The 23,097-nt window shown below is 38.9% G+C and overlaps 4 protein-coding genes across 5 annotated transcripts in view; 3 read left to right on the forward strand and 1 right to left on the reverse strand.

Moving 5' to 3' along the window:
• Nucleotides 1-3,997: 3,997 nt before the first annotated feature.
• On the reverse strand, nucleotides 3,998-10,646 carry LOC146560229 (rhomboid-related protein 4-like). 2 transcript variants are annotated; one of them, XM_085244166.1, is made up of 9 exons: nucleotides 10,393-10,646; nucleotides 9,686-9,774; nucleotides 9,411-9,575; nucleotides 8,805-9,084; nucleotides 8,477-8,609; nucleotides 6,561-6,649; nucleotides 5,667-5,732; nucleotides 5,401-5,538; nucleotides 3,998-5,287 (listed from the first exon to the last, which is right to left on the reverse strand). In XM_085244166.1, exons 3-9 carry the CDS (start codon nucleotides 9,561-9,563, stop codon nucleotides 5,181-5,183), a joined length of 966 nt encoding a protein of 321 aa, XP_085100292.1. In that variant the 5' UTR covers nucleotides 9,564-9,575; nucleotides 9,686-9,774; nucleotides 10,393-10,646; the 3' UTR covers nucleotides 3,998-5,180. The 2 variants fall into 2 exon arrangements, with proteins under 2 accessions (XP_085100292.1, XP_085100291.1); XM_085244165.1 differs by lacking the exon at nucleotides 9,686-9,774.
• A 788-nt stretch (nucleotides 10,647-11,434) lies between these two features.
• Nucleotides 11,435-14,451, forward strand: LOC146560230 (tubulin alpha chain-like). The gene is made up of 4 exons (XM_085244172.1): nucleotides 11,435-11,561; nucleotides 12,229-12,451; nucleotides 12,531-12,679; nucleotides 13,225-14,451. Exons 1-4 carry the CDS (start codon nucleotides 11,559-11,561, stop codon nucleotides 14,200-14,202), a joined length of 1,353 nt encoding a protein of 450 aa, XP_085100298.1. The 5' UTR covers nucleotides 11,435-11,558; the 3' UTR covers nucleotides 14,203-14,451.
• A 1,915-nt stretch (nucleotides 14,452-16,366) lies between these two features.
• LOC146560231 (tubulin alpha chain-like) lies at nucleotides 16,367-20,067 on the forward strand. Its single transcript, XM_085244171.1, has 4 exons — nucleotides 16,367-16,521; nucleotides 18,416-18,638; nucleotides 18,718-18,866; nucleotides 18,950-20,067. Exons 1-4 carry the CDS (start codon nucleotides 16,519-16,521, stop codon nucleotides 19,925-19,927), a joined length of 1,353 nt encoding a protein of 450 aa, XP_085100297.1. The 5' UTR covers nucleotides 16,367-16,518; the 3' UTR covers nucleotides 19,928-20,067.
• A 1,862-nt stretch (nucleotides 20,068-21,929) lies between these two features.
• The window catches only part of eml2 (EMAP like 2), a 31,900-nt gene continuing 30,732 nt past the window's right edge, over nucleotides 21,930-23,097 (forward strand). Inside the window, exon 1 of the mRNA XM_085244167.1 lies at nucleotides 21,930-22,208. Coding sequence (XP_085100293.1) covers nucleotides 22,136-22,208 — 73 coding nt within the window. The 5' untranslated portion in view covers nucleotides 21,930-22,135. The remainder of the gene's footprint in view (nucleotides 22,209-23,097) is intronic.

Below are 23,097 nucleotides of genomic sequence, written 5' to 3' on the forward strand. Positions count from 1 at the left end.
TAAAGGATTACATACTTATTTCACTCAATGACATGTTTTTTTCTGGATTTTTGGTCTCTCGTGGTCTTGGAGTGTCTCTCTTCATTAAAATTAAATACCAAAAAAGTTAGCGACTATTCATTTAAGCTAGCAAACTTACACATTCAGCAGGGGACTGAATGATTATTTCCTCAATTATAGTTCCAGCTAATATATAAAGTTCAGTCAGGTTTTAGACCAGGATACTCTACCGATACTGCTCTTACGTACCTTTGTAAGATTTAATATGACTTGTGGTTTGTACACTGGTTCTGTTTTAATAATCTTCCAAAGGCTTTTGAGACTCTGGATCATTCTACAAACAAAATTAGAAGCCACAGGTTTACAGAATATATTTGTAAGATGTTAAAACAGTTAAATGCTCCAATGAGGGCAGACTATTTCACATAAAAACTGCTCCATCATATTTTGTGGCATTGCCTCGCTCTCTCATGGTATCCACATTTGTCACGTTACTCCAAATGTCTTTTTTTTTTAAAACAAAATGAAGACTACATAATTTTAATATGTTTTTTTAAGTGAAGTGTATTAGCATTATGTGATGGTTAAATAACATGTAATATTTGATCTTGATCTTCATGATTACTTTTTGCTGCTCCTTATTCTGGTATTTACTGCATGTACTGTATCATGGGCTTAATTTATATATGTTTTTTCTGAGATATGTACAGATAAAAAATACAGTTAATCATTTATAATCAAGCTATAAAATAGCAAAAAGGGTTCTATCCTTTTTTATCTTGTACTAGTGGTTCCCAAACTGTAGGGCACAGCATTAGTTGAGCACAGAGTCAATGCAGGGGATTCATGGATGATCAGGACCCAAACTAAGCTGAATGAATATGCTTTATGACTTTATTTAGCATGTTTAGTATAGTCCTCATAACAAGGTCTACCTCCACATGGTGGACCATGCGGTCGTCCCCCCACCCCCACCCCCACCCTCCCCGTACTCCACTGAATGTGCCAAACCCAAATTCAGATAATCAGAAAGAAAACCACACTGAGGTAGTTTACTTGTAGATGTACTGTTGAATTAAAGCAATAAAAACACAGCACTGTGAGCTTGTGCAGAAATGGGTCACCCAGATAGCTGGTATGAATCAAGAAGCTTGGTAACTCTGCAGCTTACTGAGAGACACGCCAACTGTGATCTGCAGGCAACTTGTGAGAAGAGAGTGTCTGTATGCGTATGTGAAACCGAGAAAGACTGAGAAAAAGAGAGACCTAGTGAGTTCAAAACCAACGCTAGATAGTGTGAGACGAATCAAGAGACAAATGGAAAAAAAACATCAAGGGAAAAGCAGAGAAGAGCATCAGTGAGATGCACAGAGGAAAGGGGAAAAGAGAGTTTTTAGAAAAGGTGGGTGGAGAGACACTGGGGAGGAATCAAAATTCAAAGGAAAAAAATTCCTAAAGCAGTAGAGAGAGACACGCTGAGATGGAGGGGAGAACAAAAGACAGGAATGTAAAAGGGAGAGATTGTGTGACAGCAACACAGAAGGCAACTGGGTGCAAAAAAAAGTAGGTGTAAGAGTAGACTTGACTTGATATTAGAGGAACGAGTGAGCATGATAGGCTCAACTCAAGGACTCCCGTCAGCCCCTCAAGTTGCTGTCGAGAAGCTAGTCAAGTGGTGGACAGTTCAGGGCTGAAGCAGACAAGTTGAAGCAAATATCACCACTGAAAAAGAATAAAGACTCTAAGCTGGCTGTGCTCGAGGGAGCCAATCAATTCCATGTTTTTACGTGTCTGTCAGTGTTTATGTTTGCTTTATTTGCCTCGCTATCTTTAGAGCGTGCACTACATTTTGTTGTGAGCAAACACATTTCCCTGGCTGGTCTTGCGGTGCAGTCTGAGCTGAGCGTATACACCAGAAAGAGAGGCTGAAAAGAAATCTAACACTAGGCAGGCAGTTTTTAAACATACAAGGTGCATTCTGCAAAGTTCAGTTTCAGATTTGGAAAACCACTCCAATGTACACACAGACATAACGCGCTCATCACATATTATTATAATAAAGAGCACTGATGCATTAGCCTACTGCAGAACACAGGTATCGTATTGTATGCGTCACAGAATATTGAAATACACAGTTACTGGAGTTTATATACTGTGTGCTACATAATGAACACAAGCAGGACTAAAAGAAAGAATAGTTCACTACTATTACAAGATTGTGCAAATACTAGTGTTATTAGTATTTGCACACTGTATACATTTATAATCTTCCATCTCAAGAGCTTTTTATAAATTTTTTCAAAGTAGGGGTAATCTTTGTATGAAAAAGACTTATTTTAGACTACATGTGCCTATATTTACAGACAGTGCAAAACCATTCCTATTATTTGATTGACCACATATCAAAACTGTGTGTTTGAAAAACATTTCCTGCATCAGGAATCTTTTGCTTATTGTTTCTTTAATCAAAATAACTAAAAAATACCCGCGTTGACGTGCAGGACTGTTGACCGTGAAAAAGGATGGTCCACATCGTTCTACTGCGGGGCAGGGAAGAAGAAGCAGAGAACAAAATCAGCAGGAAACTATGTGAGGTCAAGGGTGGACTTGGAGTGATAAGGGAGATTTCACCCCAGTATGTAACTCTGGCACACGGGTGACATAACTGTTCTAAAAGTTATCCCTGGGCTTATACCTCTGCACAAGTTAATACCATTCTCCACGAGACTTTACGAGTTGCTGAGCAGGATTTGAGTGTGATGAAGTTAATCACAGTGCAGTGGGGAGGGGGAAGAGTCATTAAAAAAATGAGAGCTTCCTCTTTTAGCATGGGCTTATTTCATTTATGCAGTGGCGCTGGTCCCGTGGGACTCTATCGTGATCTCGGCTGGCTTTGGCGGATGCAAAGACAAATTGACCTTCACGCCGGATCGACTGGAGTGGGTGTTTCTTTTCTAGTGGATTAGAGTGGGTATGCAGAATGTGTTAGCCAGGTGGCCCTGCTTGGCTAATAAGCACAGTCAGAGAGCTGACGGGTATTTTAGGCTAGTCACTACCAGGTTCTTTGGCCACTTACAAAAGAAATTTTATGGTGTGTTTGGTCACCGGTGGTTTGAAATTGACCCACAAGGCAACACATAAAATGATTTTATATTAAAAAAAAAATCACATATCTAACACTCCAAACCTTTGATTTAGGATCATCTGGTTTGTGTGTATGTATCGCTGAACCTCTCTAAATCCTCAGCCGAACTCAGCCTCCATGGGTGAATCAGGAGATGAGCATTTCTTACTGTTTCCTCTCTAATGCTCAGTGACAGTGTCACAGCAGGTGGAGCTCTTCACAGAACTAATCAGTCAGATCTGTTAACAGAGGAGGTGCGATGTGAGATGACGAACTGAAACAGAACCGCCAACATGTCAACAACTGCCTTTAATGTGCACCCGCGGTCCAGACAGACAACTCAGACACCTCTTCCTCGTCCCCATCCTGTCATCCCCTCTGTCACTCTTCAGCCTCACTCATTCATGTTCTGCCAGGCCCCCTCTGCACCGTTCAGCTCCCACGCTCCTCTTGGCAGGTTGCAAAAATCAATCTATGTAAACTGTCAGCACACATCTGATATAAAAATATTTAAATCCACCTACTGTGATAGTGAGCCCGGATGTGTAATGCCCAACCTTTTGAACCTCTCACCACTTGAAATGGTAAGACTTTATCAAATCTACTGTAATATTATGGTTTTGGACCCATGTGGGCTGAGGTATGGTTCGTTGGGTTTCTTAGCTCTAATTTTTAAGCTGTCCTACTTCCCATCATGCCTCAGGGTTTTAGGGGAAATCTGAGCCAGCAATGTACTTCTTAAACGTTCCCTCCTAACTTTACTTACAGACAGCATCAGTCTAGCTCGGTGCCTTTTTACAAAGGTTAGAGTATTATGGTGTTGGATTTGTTTTGTTTAAAAAAATTACACATAACTCCATTTTATTTCCTATAAAAATATTTAATTGCGTATACATGATGTAATTCGGCTGTAGGTATACATGGATTATTTCAACTCAAAAGAGTGAATGAGCAGTATGTATAAATAAATGTACGACTGCAAAGACATACTGAGCATTCATGAAAACAGATGTTTTGTGCACCAAAAAGCAACATTTATAACATTTATAAACTTCAAGAAAACAAAAAAGAAAGCAAAAACATCAAGAAGAATTTAGAAACTTTTGGCCCAATGTGGCATATTTTTGCAATCTAATGATAAATGACTTGAACTTAAACATGACATAACCAGTAAACTTTACTGAAGAGCGAATGCATCATGAGCACATTGTTCATATCTTTTGCTGAACTTTGCTGAACTTTCTTGAAAATACTGGCCTGTTAAAAATCTAAAGGGATCTTAGGGGAAATTAAAAAAAAGACATAATTTAAAATTTAATACCAGCTTCATTTTTGCCTTTTGTAGTTGAGTAATATAAGTAGAGGCTTACTGAGATCAGAAGTCTTGCTCACCTCCAGGATAGCTCCTGCAACATTATGTTTCAGATGTCAGTGGATTTCATCATCCAGACTCTTAGAATTTACAATCACGGCTTTCCGAAGTTTGGAGCACACGGATAATAGCTCTGATTCTATTGTCTTGTCGTTGGATCTCTAAGTTGATGAACATATGCTGAAATATCACAGTAAACATTTTGTAGCCATTTAAACAAAACCTTGTCTCGTCTTTATTGCTTGTGTGAAAAAAAGAACACTAGCCGACTGGAGTAAATATAGTGGTGTTTAAGTAAGACTTGTTGCAGTTCTCCAACTCAAGTATAGACGTAAAGCAGCATTAAACAGCATTTTTAATACCATGTCTGCTACCTACTTCAAAACTAATATTACCTTTAATCTCTGCTACCGACGTGCATCTAAAGTTGTCTTCAGCGTCATCAGACAGATCAAAAACTGCTCATTAGCCTTTGAACTCTTATAAAGCATCACAGCCATTTTCCATAGGTGACATTAATTCATTTTAGTGCCACCTTAACAAAAAGCGCCACACAACAAAGACCTCTTAAATATGTCAGCCTGTGATTTTGGATCTTCTTATTCAGGACACTCATCCTCAGCTTGTGGTTGCAATATTTGGAACTTTTCAGTAAAAAATTCTTCTTCCTTGCCGCTGTTTCATTCATCTGTCAAACCTCCTCAGTCTCATTTGCCTGATTTGCTCAGCTCTGGCATCTTCGGAGAGGTGGAAACCATAAGGAGGGGGGGCTCCTCTCTGCCGGGTTTGACCTAAAAAAAGAAAAGAAAAGAAAAGAAAGATAAACCAGTGACATCAGATAGATATAAAAAATAAATCACTCTAACCCTTTTCCACTTATCAAAACTGTCCCCTCCTGCCTTACCTCTGTCATTCAGGCTGTTTCTGATGGCTTCCTCTAACTGCTCCTCCTCTGTCAGTCCACCTGTATAAGATGGATCTGCTGTGTAACCTGGTGCATACTGATAGTTTCCTGAGAGTCCTCTACCAGTGCCAGTGTAGCCTGAGACACACATACACACCAGGTTAAGTCTGGCATATTGTATACTCTCGTTATTGTCTGTAAATCCCGTGAAGACAGCAAAGCCTACAATATATTAGTCAGTATACAGTCATTTTCTGCCATCATACCCGAGTAGCCCGAAGATCTGTAGTAGGCACCGGGCTGTGAGTTATATCCATTCGATGTCACAAACCCTGGTGAAAATATATGCAGATTATTTCAGTTTTCCTCTCAATAAGCAGATTCTATATAAATATCAGGTACTTGTAGGAAAGGTATTGTAAGAAAGCTTGATCTAGTCCATTTGTAGTTTGCTTTAGGTTGAACCTATTGACCAACCTCTCTGTTTAGAGCAACCGAAGAATGACACTAGCTATCACCTGATGACAATTTAGCTTTCAATTCGCCTCACAAAGTTTAGCTGCATTTACGAAAGTCTTGCTCTCATTTGAGGGAGCTCCGGTGTAGCTCCCCCCAGGGGCTTGTCAGCAGAGCAACTGAAGGGCTCCCACATTGTTTCCATTTAAACAAATCAAATCAAATCACTTTTATTGTCACATCACATGTGCAGGTACATTGGTACAGCACATGTGAGTGAAATTCTTGTGTGCGAGCTTCACAAGCAACAGAGTTGTGCAGAATACAATAATGTAAACAAGCAAAATTATTGTATTCTGCACAACTCTGTTGCTTGTGAAGCTCGCACACAAGAATTTCACTCACATGTGCTGTACCAATGTACCTGCACATGTGATGTGACAATAAAAGTGATTTGATTTGATTTGTTTAAATGGAAACAATGTGGGAGCCCTTCGGTGTTACTTCAAACAGTGTTACTGACAAATATTTATATTTGTACATAGATTAATTCTCAAAGCTGACTCTAGTGTTCTATCACATATTTTCTATCACACTTGAATCTTTAGACTTTGGTCCACTGTGTTTTTGCCATCTTACGAGTGGCTGCGTTAATATAAATGTAAGAAAACAGGTGAGAAAAAAAAAAAAACATGAATTCAGACCTGCACATTTCTTCATGATTTTCTTCAGTGGTCCGGTGGTGTAGAGGAGACCTACCAGGATCCCTGACAGGTGACCAACAAAAGAGGTCCTGAAGAAGAGAAGCATAGATTATTGCTATTTAATCAAACACTGCCATCTACAGGACATTTTAATTCAACACCTCAAACAACAGGTTCCTAAAATAAAACATTAGTAAGTAAGTAAGTAAGTAAAATTTTATTTATATAGCACATTTCTAGATAAGAGATCACAAAGTGCTTTACAAGGTATAGGCACAGATTAAAAAGACAAAATACAGTCAAAAGTTAACAAAATGCAATTTTAAAAAGATGTTTTTTTAGCTGTTTTTTAAAAGTAATCAGTGAATCAGCAGATCTTAAGTTCTGAGGAAGAGAATTCCACAGTCTGGCGGCCACAGTAGCAAAAGCTCGATCACCCCTAGTTTTCAGTCTCGTATACTTAATAACAAGTAGGCCCTGACCACAAGACCTCAGAGACCTACTAGGGGCATAGGGCTGTAAGAGTTCAATGATGTATGATGGTGCTTGTTCTTGAAGAGCCTTAAATGTGAGAACCAGAATCTTAAAGTGGACTCTGAATTCGACAGGGAGCCAGTGTAACTGTATAAGCAGCGGTGTTATATGTGAGTATTTCGATGTTTTCGTCAGAAGCCTTCCTGCAGCATTTTTGGACATTTACTAATTTACTAATTGTCATTGAGCCTAACTGCATACTAATCACACATCAGTGAGCAGAAGAAATTGTATCTGAATCTGGAGCAGTATTAGATTAGAGAGAAGTCGATGTGTATGTTGATTCAGTCATGAAATGACATCATATAGCCTTACCCTCTGTGGATACTGACTGATACTAAAATATAATTAAAAAAAAAAAACAGAGAACAGTTGAGCCATTTTCGGAGGAACCCGTTTTGCATTTTTATTATCTGTAACACAAATACCTGATTCTGTTCAGCGACTGTACCGGAGTACTTGTGCTTCTTAATGCTTCTTTCAGGTACCATTTAAAAAATATATTAAACATCCCCATCCCCTTTTTATATCCACTTGCAAGTAGGGCTGGGTATTGTCACTGATTTCTACAACTGACTCAATTCTGATTCACAAGATCCTGATTGAATTGGATTAAATGCGATTCAATTTTGACTCAGAAATATTGTAATTATGATAATTTATCTTGGATTTGTACTGTCGAAAGAAGCCTCTAAAACTTGTAAATTAAATATATTCTTTTTCAAATTAATAACACATCCTAAAGCAGTTACAATATTGCACTTTTTATTTTATTCCTGGGGCTTAACAGTTTAAGCCCCAGGAGTTTTTCTAAGGTTCCTGCTGAAAAATAGCATGCCCAAAGTGAATCGACTATTTCTCTGCAATTACAAACTCAATATAACTATAAAAATAAAGGTGACACTTTGAAAATTCTTTGGTATTGAATTGGTCTTGAAGTACACTGAGAGAGAGCTGTGCAGGAAGTGCAATTTTATCGTGGTGGAAGCAAAACAGCAAAAATAAGAGGGAATTCATTGCAATGTTTTTCAAAAGTCTGGTTTGTCTCCTTTTGCTGCTGGTTCAGTGAATTTTGGTCAGAGAGTGACGTGCAGCTTTGGAATCTGTCAGATGTCTACTTTCAACACCCAATGCCATGTTTTAGCTGAGATTCTGATGCTTCTGGCAAAATCCATTTAAAAATGCATTTCAGGATTTATCGAATCGATGTTGGATTATTCAAATTCAAATTAATTTGAAATAGAAAATCAATTTTTAAAGCAGAAGAGCTGTTGCCCTGCTAGGTGCATCAGTGTTCACACTGGTATCTCTATATTTTAACTGTGTAGTAAATCCATAGTCCTGATTAATTTACAGATACGAATTACAGACAGGTAACTCACCCGGGTGATGTTATGTGGATAAGCACCAGCTCTACCCAGCTAGCATAGCGACTAGACACAGATAATCCCATCACATAGGTCACACTTCCGGGGTAGTAATGGTTATTGAGTACCTTCAAAGCAAACAGGACACCTAGAAGCACAAACGTTGCAAAGATAAATACACAAGAAAAAGGAAATGTTGCCATTTTCGGAAAAAAAGATCAAATAGTTGGTCATGACATATGGAGGAAGATAATACAATATATGTTTACAAATATAGAGTGATCAAATCTTCTATATCAGTTACAACATAAAGGATTATAGAACTTTCCCCTATAATTTATACCTGAGAAGCCAACAGCACACGCCATGCTGTACGACTGGTCCTGCATGAGCTCTGTTAGCAACGCCTCCAACACTAGATAGACCAGTCCAGTAAGCAGAGAGAACACTGAGAGCAGGTAAAGGAACCAGGGCCCACCCAGCCGTTGCTCCAGCCTTCTACCTTTCCAGAGGAAGGACACCATGTTGAAGTAAAGATGCCAGTCGTCTGCATGGTGCAGTGGGGACAGCAGGAGTCTGCGCCAGTCTTTAAACCAGTAGGCCTGCTGCACACTAACACAGGCCTAGGAAATTAGGAGATAATACATTTTTTTACATTTTTTAAATACTAATTAGAATACTATCATAAAAAGTTATTATTATTATACTTTAGTTATTATGAGATCTGCACATAATCTTTCTACTTGATAAACAACTTTCCCATTAATGTAATAATATCTTCCTTGTTGATTATATTCTAACATTTTAGTAACACAGTTTAAAACAATTATTTCAGGGCTACTGCACTGTATAAAACAAAATAGCCAACCTTGTGCTGTATAAATATTGGTCGACATTAAAAATGGACAAACTCTGTCTCCATCATTAGAAGTGTATTTGGTGTATTTACCTGAAACAGTGGGGCAGCAGGGAATAGGTAAAGGTACACATTGAGAGCCAGGACAGCCAGAGTGATGGGAGGGATATTGTTCAGACCCAATTGAAACACCTGGGAGGCAAGGAGCAGCAAGCCCAGCTGGGATCCCCTCTGTCTGTTTCGCATACTGAAAATAACCTAGGGAAAAACAACTGCCTGATTATTTTTCAGACATTTTCGGTTACCATAAAATTCACATTTATAAGTTATTAGAGAAAGGCTGAAGATTAAATCATGGTAATGCTCACACAATCTCTGAGTATCAGCTTTGAAAGACTCGGATGCACGGAAACTCCCTCTACTAGACTATTAGTTGTATTAATAAGGAAGTGTTGGGCTGTTGTTAAAACAAAACACAAACATTAGAAATTAGAAAGAAATGTCAGAGAAAGCTCAAGTGGTTACAGTTCACATTAATTCAATTACTAGCAGAAGTCCAGACTGTAGATTTGATCTGAAGCCTTTATAAGAAAAAGAATACCACTGCTTGTCGTGCTTTAATATGATGAGTTAAAATGCCTTTTGCTGATATCTAACACATAAGAAATTTAACTAATATTCATTATTAAAGACTGAGTCCTCCTTCCCCCATGAGCTTATAAATGTTCAGGAAATGTCAGTCACATGGCGGTGCATATGTACAGTCAAACCATACACACAGCCTTAGATATCATACAACCCCAACACCGCGATCCAGAGTATAAGTAGTAGTAAGTAGTAATATAAGTAGTATAAGAAAGGTATCCCTCTGGTTAATGTTATTGTAGTTGAACAGATACAGTCAATAATAATTAGCAATTAGAAAAAAGTCTGCAAGTCAGTTTAAAACATTCAGTAGCTTAACAACACTGATGCTGATGTTCTTTGGAAAAAAACAATATTCCATTACTAAAGAATAAAATGCCCCACAACATACAATGACATTCACTTCACGGGGAACTAAAAGTAAACTTACTGTCAGCGCTGACAATCGTTGGAAACGCTTCCTCGTTCAGTTACTTTCGCTACCGCAAACTTTAACGTCAGCCCGGTGTTTAACCAGGTGAGCACAATTTAACGCTGATAAAAAACATAAAGTTTCACTTATATAACTCTTAATCAAACGTCAGCAAAACGTATTACTAGATATTTCATCATTTCTAGCATTTACCAGTAACAACTCGACAAGTTGGCGCTGTGTAAACGTCAGAGGTCACGTGACAATAACAAAGCGCAGCCGCATTCGGGTTTGCGAGGTAAAGGTCAGTTTTTCCTTCTTCTTCTTCTTCTTCTTCTTCTTCTTCTTCTTCTTCTTCTTCTTCTTCTTCTTATTATTATTATTATTATTATTATTATTATTATTATTATTATTAACAAAGGCAATAAAACAATACCTACAAGAACCTATGATAATAACAACAACAATCACTCTGGCCAAGACAGGGGAAAAAGGGAGAAAGGCGCAATAAGAACAGTAAGCATTATTAGGGTAGGGTAAATCTACAAGCTGGGTATTTAGAAAAACAGTATTTAGATGGATCGTAATAGATATAGTAGACTGAATAAACTTTATAGTTTTGAAATTAATCTAAAAACAAACTTTGCCACTTGATAGTGATCTTAGTATATACATGGAATTAAGAGAACTTTAGAGCTTGAAGAAGCTTATCGGATGAGAGGTGAAACGTCTTCAAGAAACTTAAAGAAGTCCAGACGCTTTTTTCCCAAGCTCGTTAGACTACGTTCAACATCCAGCGGGCGGTACGTAAAAAACGTTATAGAAATGTGGTCAGAGCGATTCTAAGGCTTTGTGAACTAGGGGGGGTTAAGAAAGATATAGATTCACTAAAAATGTCGCTTTTAGTTATTATAATGTTAAATTATTATATTTTAATTTATATACGTTATTTTACTTTATTCAGAATTAACCTGGCGGTTAACTTTCTTTTCTAAATTTTGGGGGGTTAAAATTAAGCATACCAGTGATCCACCTCCACCCTATTGTTCAAGAAATGGTTCAATCCTCTTTAGGCGGGGAAAGCGTCATCTGCTTCATTATTTCCTGTTACGTCGACGCTTAACGGTCGGTTTGTAGGACTGAGATTTTTCAGCCATTTTTTAGCGTAAACACCAAAGAGCAAAATGGTAAGAAACCTTGTAAAAGCAAACTTTTAGTAGTCAGTTACGGGCGATATGTTTCTTCCGCATTTTTTGACCTCCTCCCAGTTCTAAGGAGCGAGGAGGGAAGTGTTGCCTTTAACTGCAAAGTAGAAATGGGAAAATGATGTCTCTACACTGACATTTACTTTATTCTGTGATGGTTATGCAAGAGGTGTGGTTTAAATATATAAATGATTAGGGGGGGTTATTGTGTTTTAGGTTAGTAAGTGTCTTGTAAATGGTGAGCAGATCAGATATGGGGAAAAAAATAGTGGTTGAAGTGTGAACGGAGAGAATTGTTTTGTTTTGTTCACGATCACTTGAATATTCGGTTTCGTTAAAGCGTTTTTTCAGTAATAGATTCCAAGTGAAAAGGGCGCACATTTTGAAATTTCAACAGCACGTACGTCATCGGTAGTTAAGGAAGGAAAGATTTGTCGCATAGCAACACAATGTATGGAGAAAACAGTCAAGTGAAGACTAGTATGCTTGTGATTGGGATACTTTTTAAAGACTGTTTGGCCCAAAAGCAAGGAGTAATTGGCATTGTTCCCATGTATGCAGTTTTTCAATTTGTGTCCCTTTACTCTGATCTAAAAGAAAAAGGTGTACATCTAATTGACTCCCCCCCTCTCCCCCCCCCCCCCCACAGCGTGAATGCATCTCCGTCCACGTTGGACAGGCTGGTGTCCAGATTGGGAATGCCTGCTGGGAGCTTTACTGCTTGGAACATGGCATTCAGCCAGACGGTCAAATGCCCAGTGACAAGACCATTGGCGGAGGAGATGATTCCTTCAACACATTTTTCAGTGAGACTGGAGCTGGAAAGCATGTCCCTAGAGCTGTTTTTGTGGACCTTGAACCCACTGTGATCGGTAAGCGTTGTTACCATTGGCTAAATGTAGCAGTGCAGTATGTGAGTCAGTTTAAATAACTGTCTGTCTGTTTCCGTAGATGAGGTGCGGACTGGGACGTATCGCCAGCTGTTCCACCCTGAGCAGTTGATCACTGGCAAGGAGGATGCAGCTAACAATTATGCCCGTGGACACTATACCATTGGAAAAGAGATCATTGATCTTGTTCTGGACAGGGTTCGCAAACTGGTGGGTAAATTCAGAGCCATTATCGACAAAGTAAACTAGATAACTGTATCGCATGAACTTTGTCTTTCCCTCTCCATCCTTTTTGTTTTTTTTTGATTTGATTTTTTATTGATTAGCATTCAAATATCTCAGTGAAGACAGAACAAAGATCTACCACAAAGCAAGAAAGCATGAGACAAGGCTAATCAAAAGGTATTGGCTGAAGCATTTGCTTATTACGCCAACCCTTTTAACAAAAGATCTTTTTGCATGCAGCTCCTGTACACAGGGCTGGAAGCAAATAATAAAACAAAGCAAAAACAAACAAACAAACAAGAAAAAAAAAACAACAACAACTTTCCACCACACAAGTAACTACATCAAAGCAAAAGAATCAAGAGGGTTTTTTTGCTCTTTTCATTCTTGATATATATTTTTCTAATACTCTATTTTTAAACATATTTTTAAACAAGGAAAATGAACTACACCTTTTTAAATCACTGTCATGACTATTCCACAGGTTAACTCCTCTAACAGAAACACATCTCTGCTTTATATTTGTCCAGGCTGACCAGTGCACTGGTCTTCAGGGCTTCCTGGTGTTCCACAGCTTTGGTGGTGGGACCGGCTCTGGTTTCACCTCCCTGCTGATGGAGCGCCTTTCTGTCGACTACGGCAAGAAGTCAAAGCTGGAGTTTTCCATCTACCCAGCTCCCCAAGTGTCCACTGCTGTGGTTGAGCCCTACAACGCCATCCTGACCACCCACACCACCCTAGAGCACTCTGACTGTGCCTTCATGGTAGATAACGAGGCAATCTATGACATCTGCCGTAGGAACCTCGATATCGAGCGTCCTTCCTACACCAACCTGAACAGGTTGATCAGCCAGATTGTGTCCTCCATCACTGCTTCGCTCCGCTTCGATGGCGCCCTCAACGTTGATCTGACAGAGTTCCAGACCAACTTGGTGCCCTACCCTCGTATCCATTTCCCCCTGGCCACCTACGCCCCCGTCATCTCTGCAGAGAAAGCTTATCACGAGCAGTTAACTGTATCAGAAATCACAAACGCTTGCTTCGAGCCAGCCAATCAGATGGTGAAATGTGACCCTCGCCACGGCAAGTACATGGCCTGCTGCCTTTTGTACCGTGGCGATGTGGTGCCCAAAGATGTCAACGCTGCCATTGCTGCCATTAAAACCAAGCGCACCATCCAGTTCGTGGACTGGTGCCCCACCGGTTTCAAGGTCGGCATCAACTACCAGCCACCCACTGTGGTTCCTGGTGGAGACCTGGCCAAGGTCCAGAGGGCTGTGTGTATGCTGAGCAACACCACCGCCATCGCTGAGGCTTGGGCACGACTTGACCACAAGTTTGACTTGATGTACGCCAAGCGTGCATTTGTTCACTGGTATGTGGGTGAGGGAATGGAGGAGGGTGAGTTTTCTGAGGCTAGAGAGGACATGGCAGCTCTAGAGAAGGATTATGAAGAGGTTGGAGTTGACTCTGTTGATGGGGAGGGAGATGAGGAAGGTGAGGAGTAGGTTCATTGCAATAAAATCATCAAAGTTATGCAAGTTCACTCAGAAGCACTGTTACATTGGTCTACCAAATCTTGTTACACATTCCTGTGTATAATTTTCAACTTTAAATAAATGTGGTGTTTTAATGCTATGTGAGAGTGTAACATGGAGACATGACCACTTTGTTTTGTAGTTCTGTTCTGTCAATATCAGCACTTTCTTTTATTAAGGTGCTGCTTAATAAAGAGTACATGAGCTGTTTAAAGAGAAGGTGTCAGTGCATTAATTTTTTTAAAACACTAATACTCAAAAACTGTTAAGAACAGTTTTAAAGCTTTACACCTTAAATATTTAAATACATAAAACAGCAGTTGCTTGGGGCTGTAAAATTTAATCTGGTTTCATCTAATTATGTGTTTGGGGCCTAGTGTGGAAAGTCTATAATATTTAAAAAAAAACTAATTTGGGAATCAAAGGTGTGCATCCGGCAGTATATGCTGATGTGTCGTAATGTTTTTTTAGTTCTATCCCGAACGGCCACCACAGAAAAATGGAAAATAAAATACATCTTAAACATACATGCACAGTCAGCATATAAAACAATCATATTATTTCATCTAAAAAATATTTACTTTAGATAACTGAAGTGTGTTTTGTCGATACTGCCGCTGTTATCTTGTTTAAAAATAAGTTGGCAGAACGTTTAAATACCAGTCAAAATTCTTACCTCCTTCCATGTTTGTATATTGTTATCAAACACCCATGCTGATTCCCCACAGTGGTCACACTTAGAAACTACAAAACAGAATTAATCACATGCTTACAGTATTAAATATTAAATATATTTAAGGCTGTGTGCTTTATACAGTCACTGGTACACTAATTTATTATTAAATTAAAGGACAATGATTTGGGAAATAGTTACCGCCACCCAACGGAGATATTAATATTATTTTAAGTTTTCATTATACCATCTTTTAGTAATGATGGACGGATTCTTTGATTCAATTTACTTTTTAAAAGTAATATTTCTGGGCAATATTGCCCCAAAAAGATATACCTAGTAAATAGGTCAAGTGATCAATTAAATTATATTTATTTTAAAAAGATGAGTAAACAAATAAATACTTTAAGTGGTTGTAAGTAGAAATTACTTAATAATCGTAACTACAAGCAGGCACTGCCTGCCAAACATGTTCAGAGGCTTCAGCGGAAGAGGTTTAACCTCCCGCTCTGTCTCACCGGTTTCTGGCATCGATTGTAAACACGTGCGCCAGGTGTAGCTCACCGTTTCTCCGTCAATTATTCAGGAATCCTACCTAGGATCAGCTTTCTCGTCTCACAAACACAAACCTGTTTCATTTAGCTCGCAGTTTTCTACACTCTACAAACTGTATAGCTTTCCTGCCGCCAACGATCATTACCCGGACTGCCGGAGCATCTGTTGCTTATAGGAACAGCGGCATATAGATGGGAAGTTTTTGTTTTGTTTTGTTTTCATAATTTTGAACTTCGTATTGTTGGCTTAAAAAAACCTTTCTGTAAACAACGTGATCATTGAACGACAACACAATAATATAGACATAATAATATAAAGGGAAATGTGAGTAAATGTGAAGCAGCGAGTATACTGTGTTTTTATGAAGAAAATAAATACGTATAAAAAGAGAAAGAAAACAAAAACACATCAATTTATACAAAGGGATTGCTTGGTGGGATACACCTTTGTATTTTTGCATCTAACAATAGTCTTGATCGATTTCTTTTCGCAGTGTGACCTGTTTGGCTGTTTCATCTTTTCACGTATGTAATTGAAGGCAGAGCTATGAAGACACAGAAAGAAACACATTTTTAAATTCAGTTTTATTGTACTAATACTGTATTAAAATTTTAATTACTTGGTTGTACTCAAATTGTTAAAAGTTATACATGAGTTACATTTATCATCCAAACCGCCAGGAGGCGATACGTAAAATGATTCTAGAAATGCGGTCCGAGGAAGTCAGGGCGAATCTAAGGGTCTAGAAATTAGGGAGCCATTAAAGATATTTGTACGTTTAAAATTTACATTTTTTTATTATATAATTAATAGAAGACGCATTTGCTTTATTTTGGATTAATCTAGTGATTAGTTTTTTTGTTTTTGGATAAAATTAAGCATATTGTAATCCGCGCACCTCCTAATTTATAAGAAATGGTTCGGTCCCGTCCGCAAGCCAGGCGCGAAAGCGCTGTCTGCGTCATTATTTCCTCTTAGATCGGCTCCTAACGGTTGGTTTGGAGGATTTGTTGTCGAGTTTTTCTTCCTATTCTTTACTCTAAGGACCAACGAACAAAATGGTAAGAAATTTAAAAACCGCTGCTAAATGTTGGCAGTTGGTTATTGATGATATGTCGGTGCGCAATTTTTAATCTGCTGTTCTAAGGAACGAGGGAGGAAGCGTTGCCTTAAACCGAAAAGTAAAAACGGGAACATGGAAGGCAGTATACGGAACTACGTTTTACTCTTTGATAATCAGACAGGTCGCATAATTTTAGGTATCAGTAAGATTGGAGGGTATAACTGTGATTTGGGGCGTGGGGAGATGACTTTGCGCATTTTTGGTGGTTGTGACAACCCATTCCTCCCCGCTTTCCGTTCGGCCTTTTGTGCACCGGAGAGGTGTGGTTTATATCCAGTCAGTGACAACATCTGGCCCAGCGTCCCACTGGACTGTAAAAGCTCTTAGTGATTGATTGATTGGTAATTTATTTCAACATGTGAACAATATACAAGTACATTTAGAAAAGAAATGAGAGAAAAAAAATATACTATACAAATTACATACAAAAAAACATTCTGATTAATTTACATGTTGAAAGGGAGTGGGAAGAAGTATACACTTATTTAATCCCACCCCTGTCCCATAAATTATCAGTGAATATTTAGTCAGCTTCCTTACTGATATAATTTGTAATAAAAATAGTGAACAGATTTCTGATATACTATATACTATAATATCACATCATGAATTTTTTGTTTGTTTGTTTTTAAATAGAGACATTCACTTAATTTAAATATTTTCCTTTTCTTTATAGATCGAGAAGATCATATTTTTATAACTCTTTTTGAACAGTTTTATGTTTGGACATTGCTTTAATTCCATATTCAGTTTGTTCCATAGTTTCACTCCTTGAACAGAAACACAAAAGCCTTTTCTTGTAGTACGTACCTTCATTGTTTTGAAGTTACAAAAACCCCTTAAATTATAACTTCCTTCTTTCAAAAAAAACATACTCTGAATATTACCTGGCAGTTCTTTATTTTTTGCTTTGAATAGAATTTGTGCTGTTTGGAATTTCACTATATCGTCAATTTTCAATATTTCAGACTGCAAAAATAGTGAGTTTGTATGTTCCCTATAACCTGCATTGTGGATGATTCGAATTGCTTTCTTTTGAAGAGTAAAAAGTGAATGTAATGTGGTTTTATAGTTATTGCCCCAGACCTCTGCACAATAGCTTAAGTATGGTGAAACCAGTGAACAGTAGAGAATATGAAGTGATGTTCTGTCGAATACCTGTTTTGCCTTGTTTAGTGTTGCAATGCTTCGTGATACTTTGGAATGAATATATCTTACGTGAGCTCTCCAGTTAAGTTTTTCATCTATTATTACCCCCAGAAATTTATTTTCACTGACTCTTTCAATATCAACACCATTTATTTGAATCTTTGCATTTGTATTTAAACTACTATTTCCAAATAACATAAGTTTAGATTTATTCAAATTTAATGATAATTTGTTTTTATCAAGCCAGAACTTCACTTTACTTATTTCATTAGTCATATCCTCCAATAAATTCTGCAGATCATCACCAGAGCAAAAAATGTTTGTATCGTCAGCAAAGAGAACCATTTTTAATACTTTGGACACTTTACAGATGTCGTTAATGTACAAGTTGAAGAATTTTGGACCCAAAACTGACCCTTGGGGTACACCACAAGCAATGTCCATACATAAGGAGCAACCACCATTTATTTTCACAAACTGCTTTCTGTGCTCAGTTGTTGGGTAGCTATCTTCTCTAAGACACCTTTTGAATTAACTTGCTCTTTAGTTTAGGTTTTAGGTTTTTGACCTGGATAAATGGTGAACAGGTCGGGAGGGGGAAAAAGTGATAAGGTTTTTGGTACCCATATCATCTGTAGTGAAAAAAGTGTGAACATCTAAGTGACCTGTCTTTCTTCCCACAGCGTGAATGCATCTCCATCCACGTTGGACAGGCTGGTGTCCAGATTGGGAATGCCTGCTGGGAGCTTTACTGCTTGGAACATGGCATTCAGCCAGACGGTCAAATGCCCAGTGACAAGACCATTGGCGGAGGAGATGATTCCTTCAACACATTTTTCAGTGAGACTGGAGCTGGAAAGCATGTCCCTAGAGCTGTTTTTGTGGACCTTGAACCCACTGTGATCGGTAAGCGTTGTTACCATTGGCTAAATGTAGCAGTGCAGTATGTGAGTCAGTTTAAATAACTGTCTGTCTGTTTCCTTAGATGAGGTGCGGACTGGGACGTATCGCCAGCTGTTCCACCCTGAGCAGTTGATCACTGGCAAGGAGGATGCAGCTAACAATTATGCCCGTGGACACTATACCATTGGAAAAGAGATCATTGATCTTGTTCTGGACAGGGTTCGCAAACTGGTGGGTAAATTCAGAGCCATTATCGGCAAAGTAAACTAGATAACTGTATCGCATGAACTTTGTCTTTCCCTCTCCATCCTCAGGCTGACCAGTGCACTGGTCTTCAGGGCTTCCTGGTGTTCCACAGCTTTGGCGGTGGGACCGGCTCTGGTTTCACCTCCCTGCTGATGGAGCGCCTTTCTGTAGACTACGGCAAGAAGTCAAAGCTGGAGTTTTCCATCTACCCAGCTCCCCAAGTGTCCACTGCTGTGGTTGAGCCCTACAACGCCATCCTGACCACCCACACCACCCTAGAGCACTCTGACTGTGCCTTCATGGTAGATAACGAGGCAATCTATGACATCTGCCGTAGGAACCTCGATATCGAGCGTCCTTCCTACACCAACCTGAACAGGTTGATCAGCCAGATTGTGTCCTCCATCACTGCTTCGCTCCGCTTTGATGGCGCCCTCAATGTTGATCTGACAGAGTTCCAGACCAACTTGGTGCCCTACCCTCGTATCCATTTCCCCCTGGCCACCTACGCCCCCGTCATCTCTGCAGAGAAAGCTTATCACGAGCAGTTAACTGTATCAGAAATCACAAACTCTTGCTTCGAGCCAGCCAATCAGATGGTGAAATGTGACCCTCGCCATGGCAAGTACATGGCCTGCTGCCTTTTGTACCGTGGCGATGTGGTGCCCAAAGATGTCAACGCTGCCATTGCTGCCATTAAAACCAAGCGCACCATCCAGTTCGTGGACTGGTGCCCCACCGGTTTCAAGGTCGGCATCAACTACCAGCCACCCACTGTGGTTCCTGGTGGAGACCTGGCCAAGGTCCAGAGGGCTGTGTGTATGCTGAGCAACACCACCGCCATCGCTGAGGCTTGGGCACGACTTGACCACAAGTTTGACTTGATGTACGCCAAGCGTGCATTTGTTCACTGGTATGTGGGTGAGGGAATGGAGGAGGGTGAGTTTTCTGAGGCTAGAGAGGACATGGCAGCTCTAGAGAAGGATTATGAAGAGGTTGGAGTTGACTCTGTTGATGGGGAGGGAGATGAGGAAGGTGAGGAGTAGGTTCATTGCAATAAAATCATCAAAGTTATGCAAGTTCACTCAGAAGCACTGTTACATTGGTCTACCAAATCTTGTTACACATTCCTGTGGAGGAGAGTGCATATTTTTCATCTGTGAATAAATGCGTATGAAAATTAAAATGCATTGTTTTTATTTGACATAAGAGTGTAACATGGAGACATGACGACTTCATTTTGTAGTTTTATTCCTTCAACGTCATCAGTTTTTTCTTCCAGGTGCTGCTGATCTTTAACAACGAGTACATGAGCGATTAAAAATCAAACTTGATATCTACTTGACTAGCGATTGAGATGAATCATTTTCATAATTTCTACATCTACTCAAGAGCTCCAAAGTGTTTTACAGGTTTGCTTTACAATATAAAGAACAGAGGTATTTATTGTCTGAAAAGCTGAACTCTTAACGAGAGTGTTACAATGGAAGGTGGCTTCTGATTGTAGATTGTATGACTAAAATAAGATCTGAAGGTCAGGATCAGCCCACAGACCATCTCAATATGACTTCTGATGTCATTTAAAGGAAAACTGGAAACAAACCCTCCTGAGAGGGAAAAAAAATGGATAGCCTTGGAGCTTGAGATTAAATCAATTTAATAAAGTTGTACTGCCACTGACTCATTTCAACAGACTAAACTGTGTGCAAATAAATTATCAGTGACAAACTGAAACACCTTTATTTATGTAGCACTAACCAACCATAAAGATTTAAAAGTATTAGATCAAAGTTGTCAGTAACAGACACAAGACAAGTCAGCTTCTCTGACATGCTGATCATTTCTTCGTGCTCTATCAAATTGAATCTAGTTTCATTTAATTATGCATTTGAGGCCTGGTGATGAAATTCAGTCACATACAGTCTGCATTTTAAACCAATCATTATATTTATTCAAAATGTGTCCTTTAGCTAACTGAAATGTGTTTTGCTTTGTTAGCAATAAAAACATTAATACAGTTTTTGAAAGCATTCTTTCTTTTCAATATTTGTCCCAAAGCATCTACCTAATAATAATAATAATCATCAACATCATCATCATAGGGCAATTTATTAAATTATGATTTTATTACTTACTCTTAAAAAAAACCCCCAAGGTATTCATTCGTAAGTCGAAATGTTAATAATCGTAACTAAAAGCAGGTACTGCCAGCCGAACATGTTCAGAGGCTGCAGCGGAAGAGGTTCAACCTCCAGTTCTGTCTCAACGGTTTCTGGCATCGATTGTAAACACGTGTGCCAGGTGCAGCTCACCGTTTCTCCGTCAATTATTCAGGAACGCAACGCCTCCCTGCGATCACCTTTCCCGTCTCACAAACACAAACCTGTTTCATTTAGTTCGGTGTTTTCTACACTCTACAAACTGTATAGCTTTCCTGCCGCCAATGATCGCTACCCGGACCACAGCTGCCGGAGAGGCTGTTGCTATAGGAACAGCGGCACACAAGGCAGACAGACAGACAGGAAGATGTCAATTAGATTATTGCCGGAAGAAACATGGTTCTCCCTTCAAAATAAAAGCGGGTCCCATCGCAAAGGAGACCCAAAACTAAGGAAAAACAAAAGAAAGTAAATAAATAAATAAAAGTAATGTAAAAAAGATAACAAAAAATAAATAAAAATGTCCCCAGAAATATGAATTTAAAACATTACAGATAATTACCTTTTTATTTACTTAAAAGAAGAAAAGTCAGATTAAACTGCTTATATCCTGCTGACCAGTAGAATTGAATGTCTTTTAAGTTACATAGTGTTTCAAAATAACTTCACTACAGAGTCTTTGTCATTTGTATAAATTAAGGTGACTATATATATATATATATATATTTAAATATATAAAATTTGAATCTGTATTGTTTTGATATTGTATTAAAATCTACATTTAATCTAGTCCAAAATTGACATCACAATCGCATAAGTCTTCCAAATCATATTAAGTGGCTAAGAAGCATTGTTGAATATTACTTTGAAAGCAGGCAGAGGAAGTGCAGTTTGTCCCACAGGTTGCACTTGACGGTGACAGTAAGGCTGGAGCGGGAATAGCCGGAGAGCCGAGGCAGGTAAAAGTGTGTATGTGTTTGTATGATGAGACAGAAAGGGGTAACGGCGTGAAGAAGAGAGGGAGAGAGGTGAAAGGAGGACAAAGCAGACGAGTGAGAGTTGGAAAAACAGAAGAGATAACAAAAGGAGGAAAGGATGTCGGAGCGGGTAGCTTCGTGTGGGAGCCTGTATGACAGCACCAACCTGCTGCTACAGTACTGCAACAACGGTGAGCTGCCTCTCATTCCTCTCCATCACACACAACAGGGGGAAAATAAAAAACCACCGCCGTCCAGACAGCTGCACAGCTCTCCAATTTCATTCAGAAAAATCGAGAAAACAAACAAACATGTTTTTGCATTCTTCTAGAGGACGTTTTAAAATATATTTCAAAAATATCAGAAGAGATGTTGAAAATATTTAGTGTCTTCTGATTTTGCTTACGTGGTTTGTGTTTGTGTAATGAGCTTTGTATGATTTTACTCTTTTATCATATTAGATTACTGCTGGCTCTTACACACACACACACACACACACACACACACACACACACACACACACTATGTGTATATGCGTGTATATATAATGTACATAGCTGTCAACGTACAGTTTTTTAGTTGCAACAATAACAACAGATGAACACATTTTAAGTGAACTGCGTTTGAAGGCACAAAGGTTTCGATTATTTTAATCTGTTTATTTATTTATTTTATTTATTACAATTTAGATATGGCTTATATTCATTTCAAAAGTTCCCAGCTGTTTGACACTTTCAGGATCTCTTTCTGACAGCGTTGTGTTTTTAATAGTTAGAGAGTAAAATTTATTGAGTTATCATCACTAAGTCATTTACATGAGTGAAGAACCACACTTTAGGGCTACAAACCGCTGTTAGAAATACAATTGACCTGTTGCCTTTAGCACTAAAGTGGTGGAGGGATTGTGGTTGCCATCATGAATAGGAACTTTGTCTTGTTCGCAATATCAGCAGCTTAATTTTTTACACTCATGGCCATTTGACAGTTTCCTTACCCCCCGCCTCGTCTGCCTGTGTCGGTCACATCCTGGTTAACAAATATGATGCAAATGCTCGCCTGATGCTGCTAGAATAGATCGTA

The sequence above is a fragment of the Mchenga conophoros genome, linkage group LG14 (assembly GCF_057382185.1).
Source record: "Mchenga conophoros isolate Kocher_MC1m ecotype Shallow Benthic linkage group LG14, M_conophoros_male_GT1.1, whole genome shotgun sequence".
Classification (NCBI taxonomy): Eukaryota; Metazoa; Chordata; class Actinopteri; order Cichliformes; family Cichlidae; genus Mchenga; species Mchenga conophoros.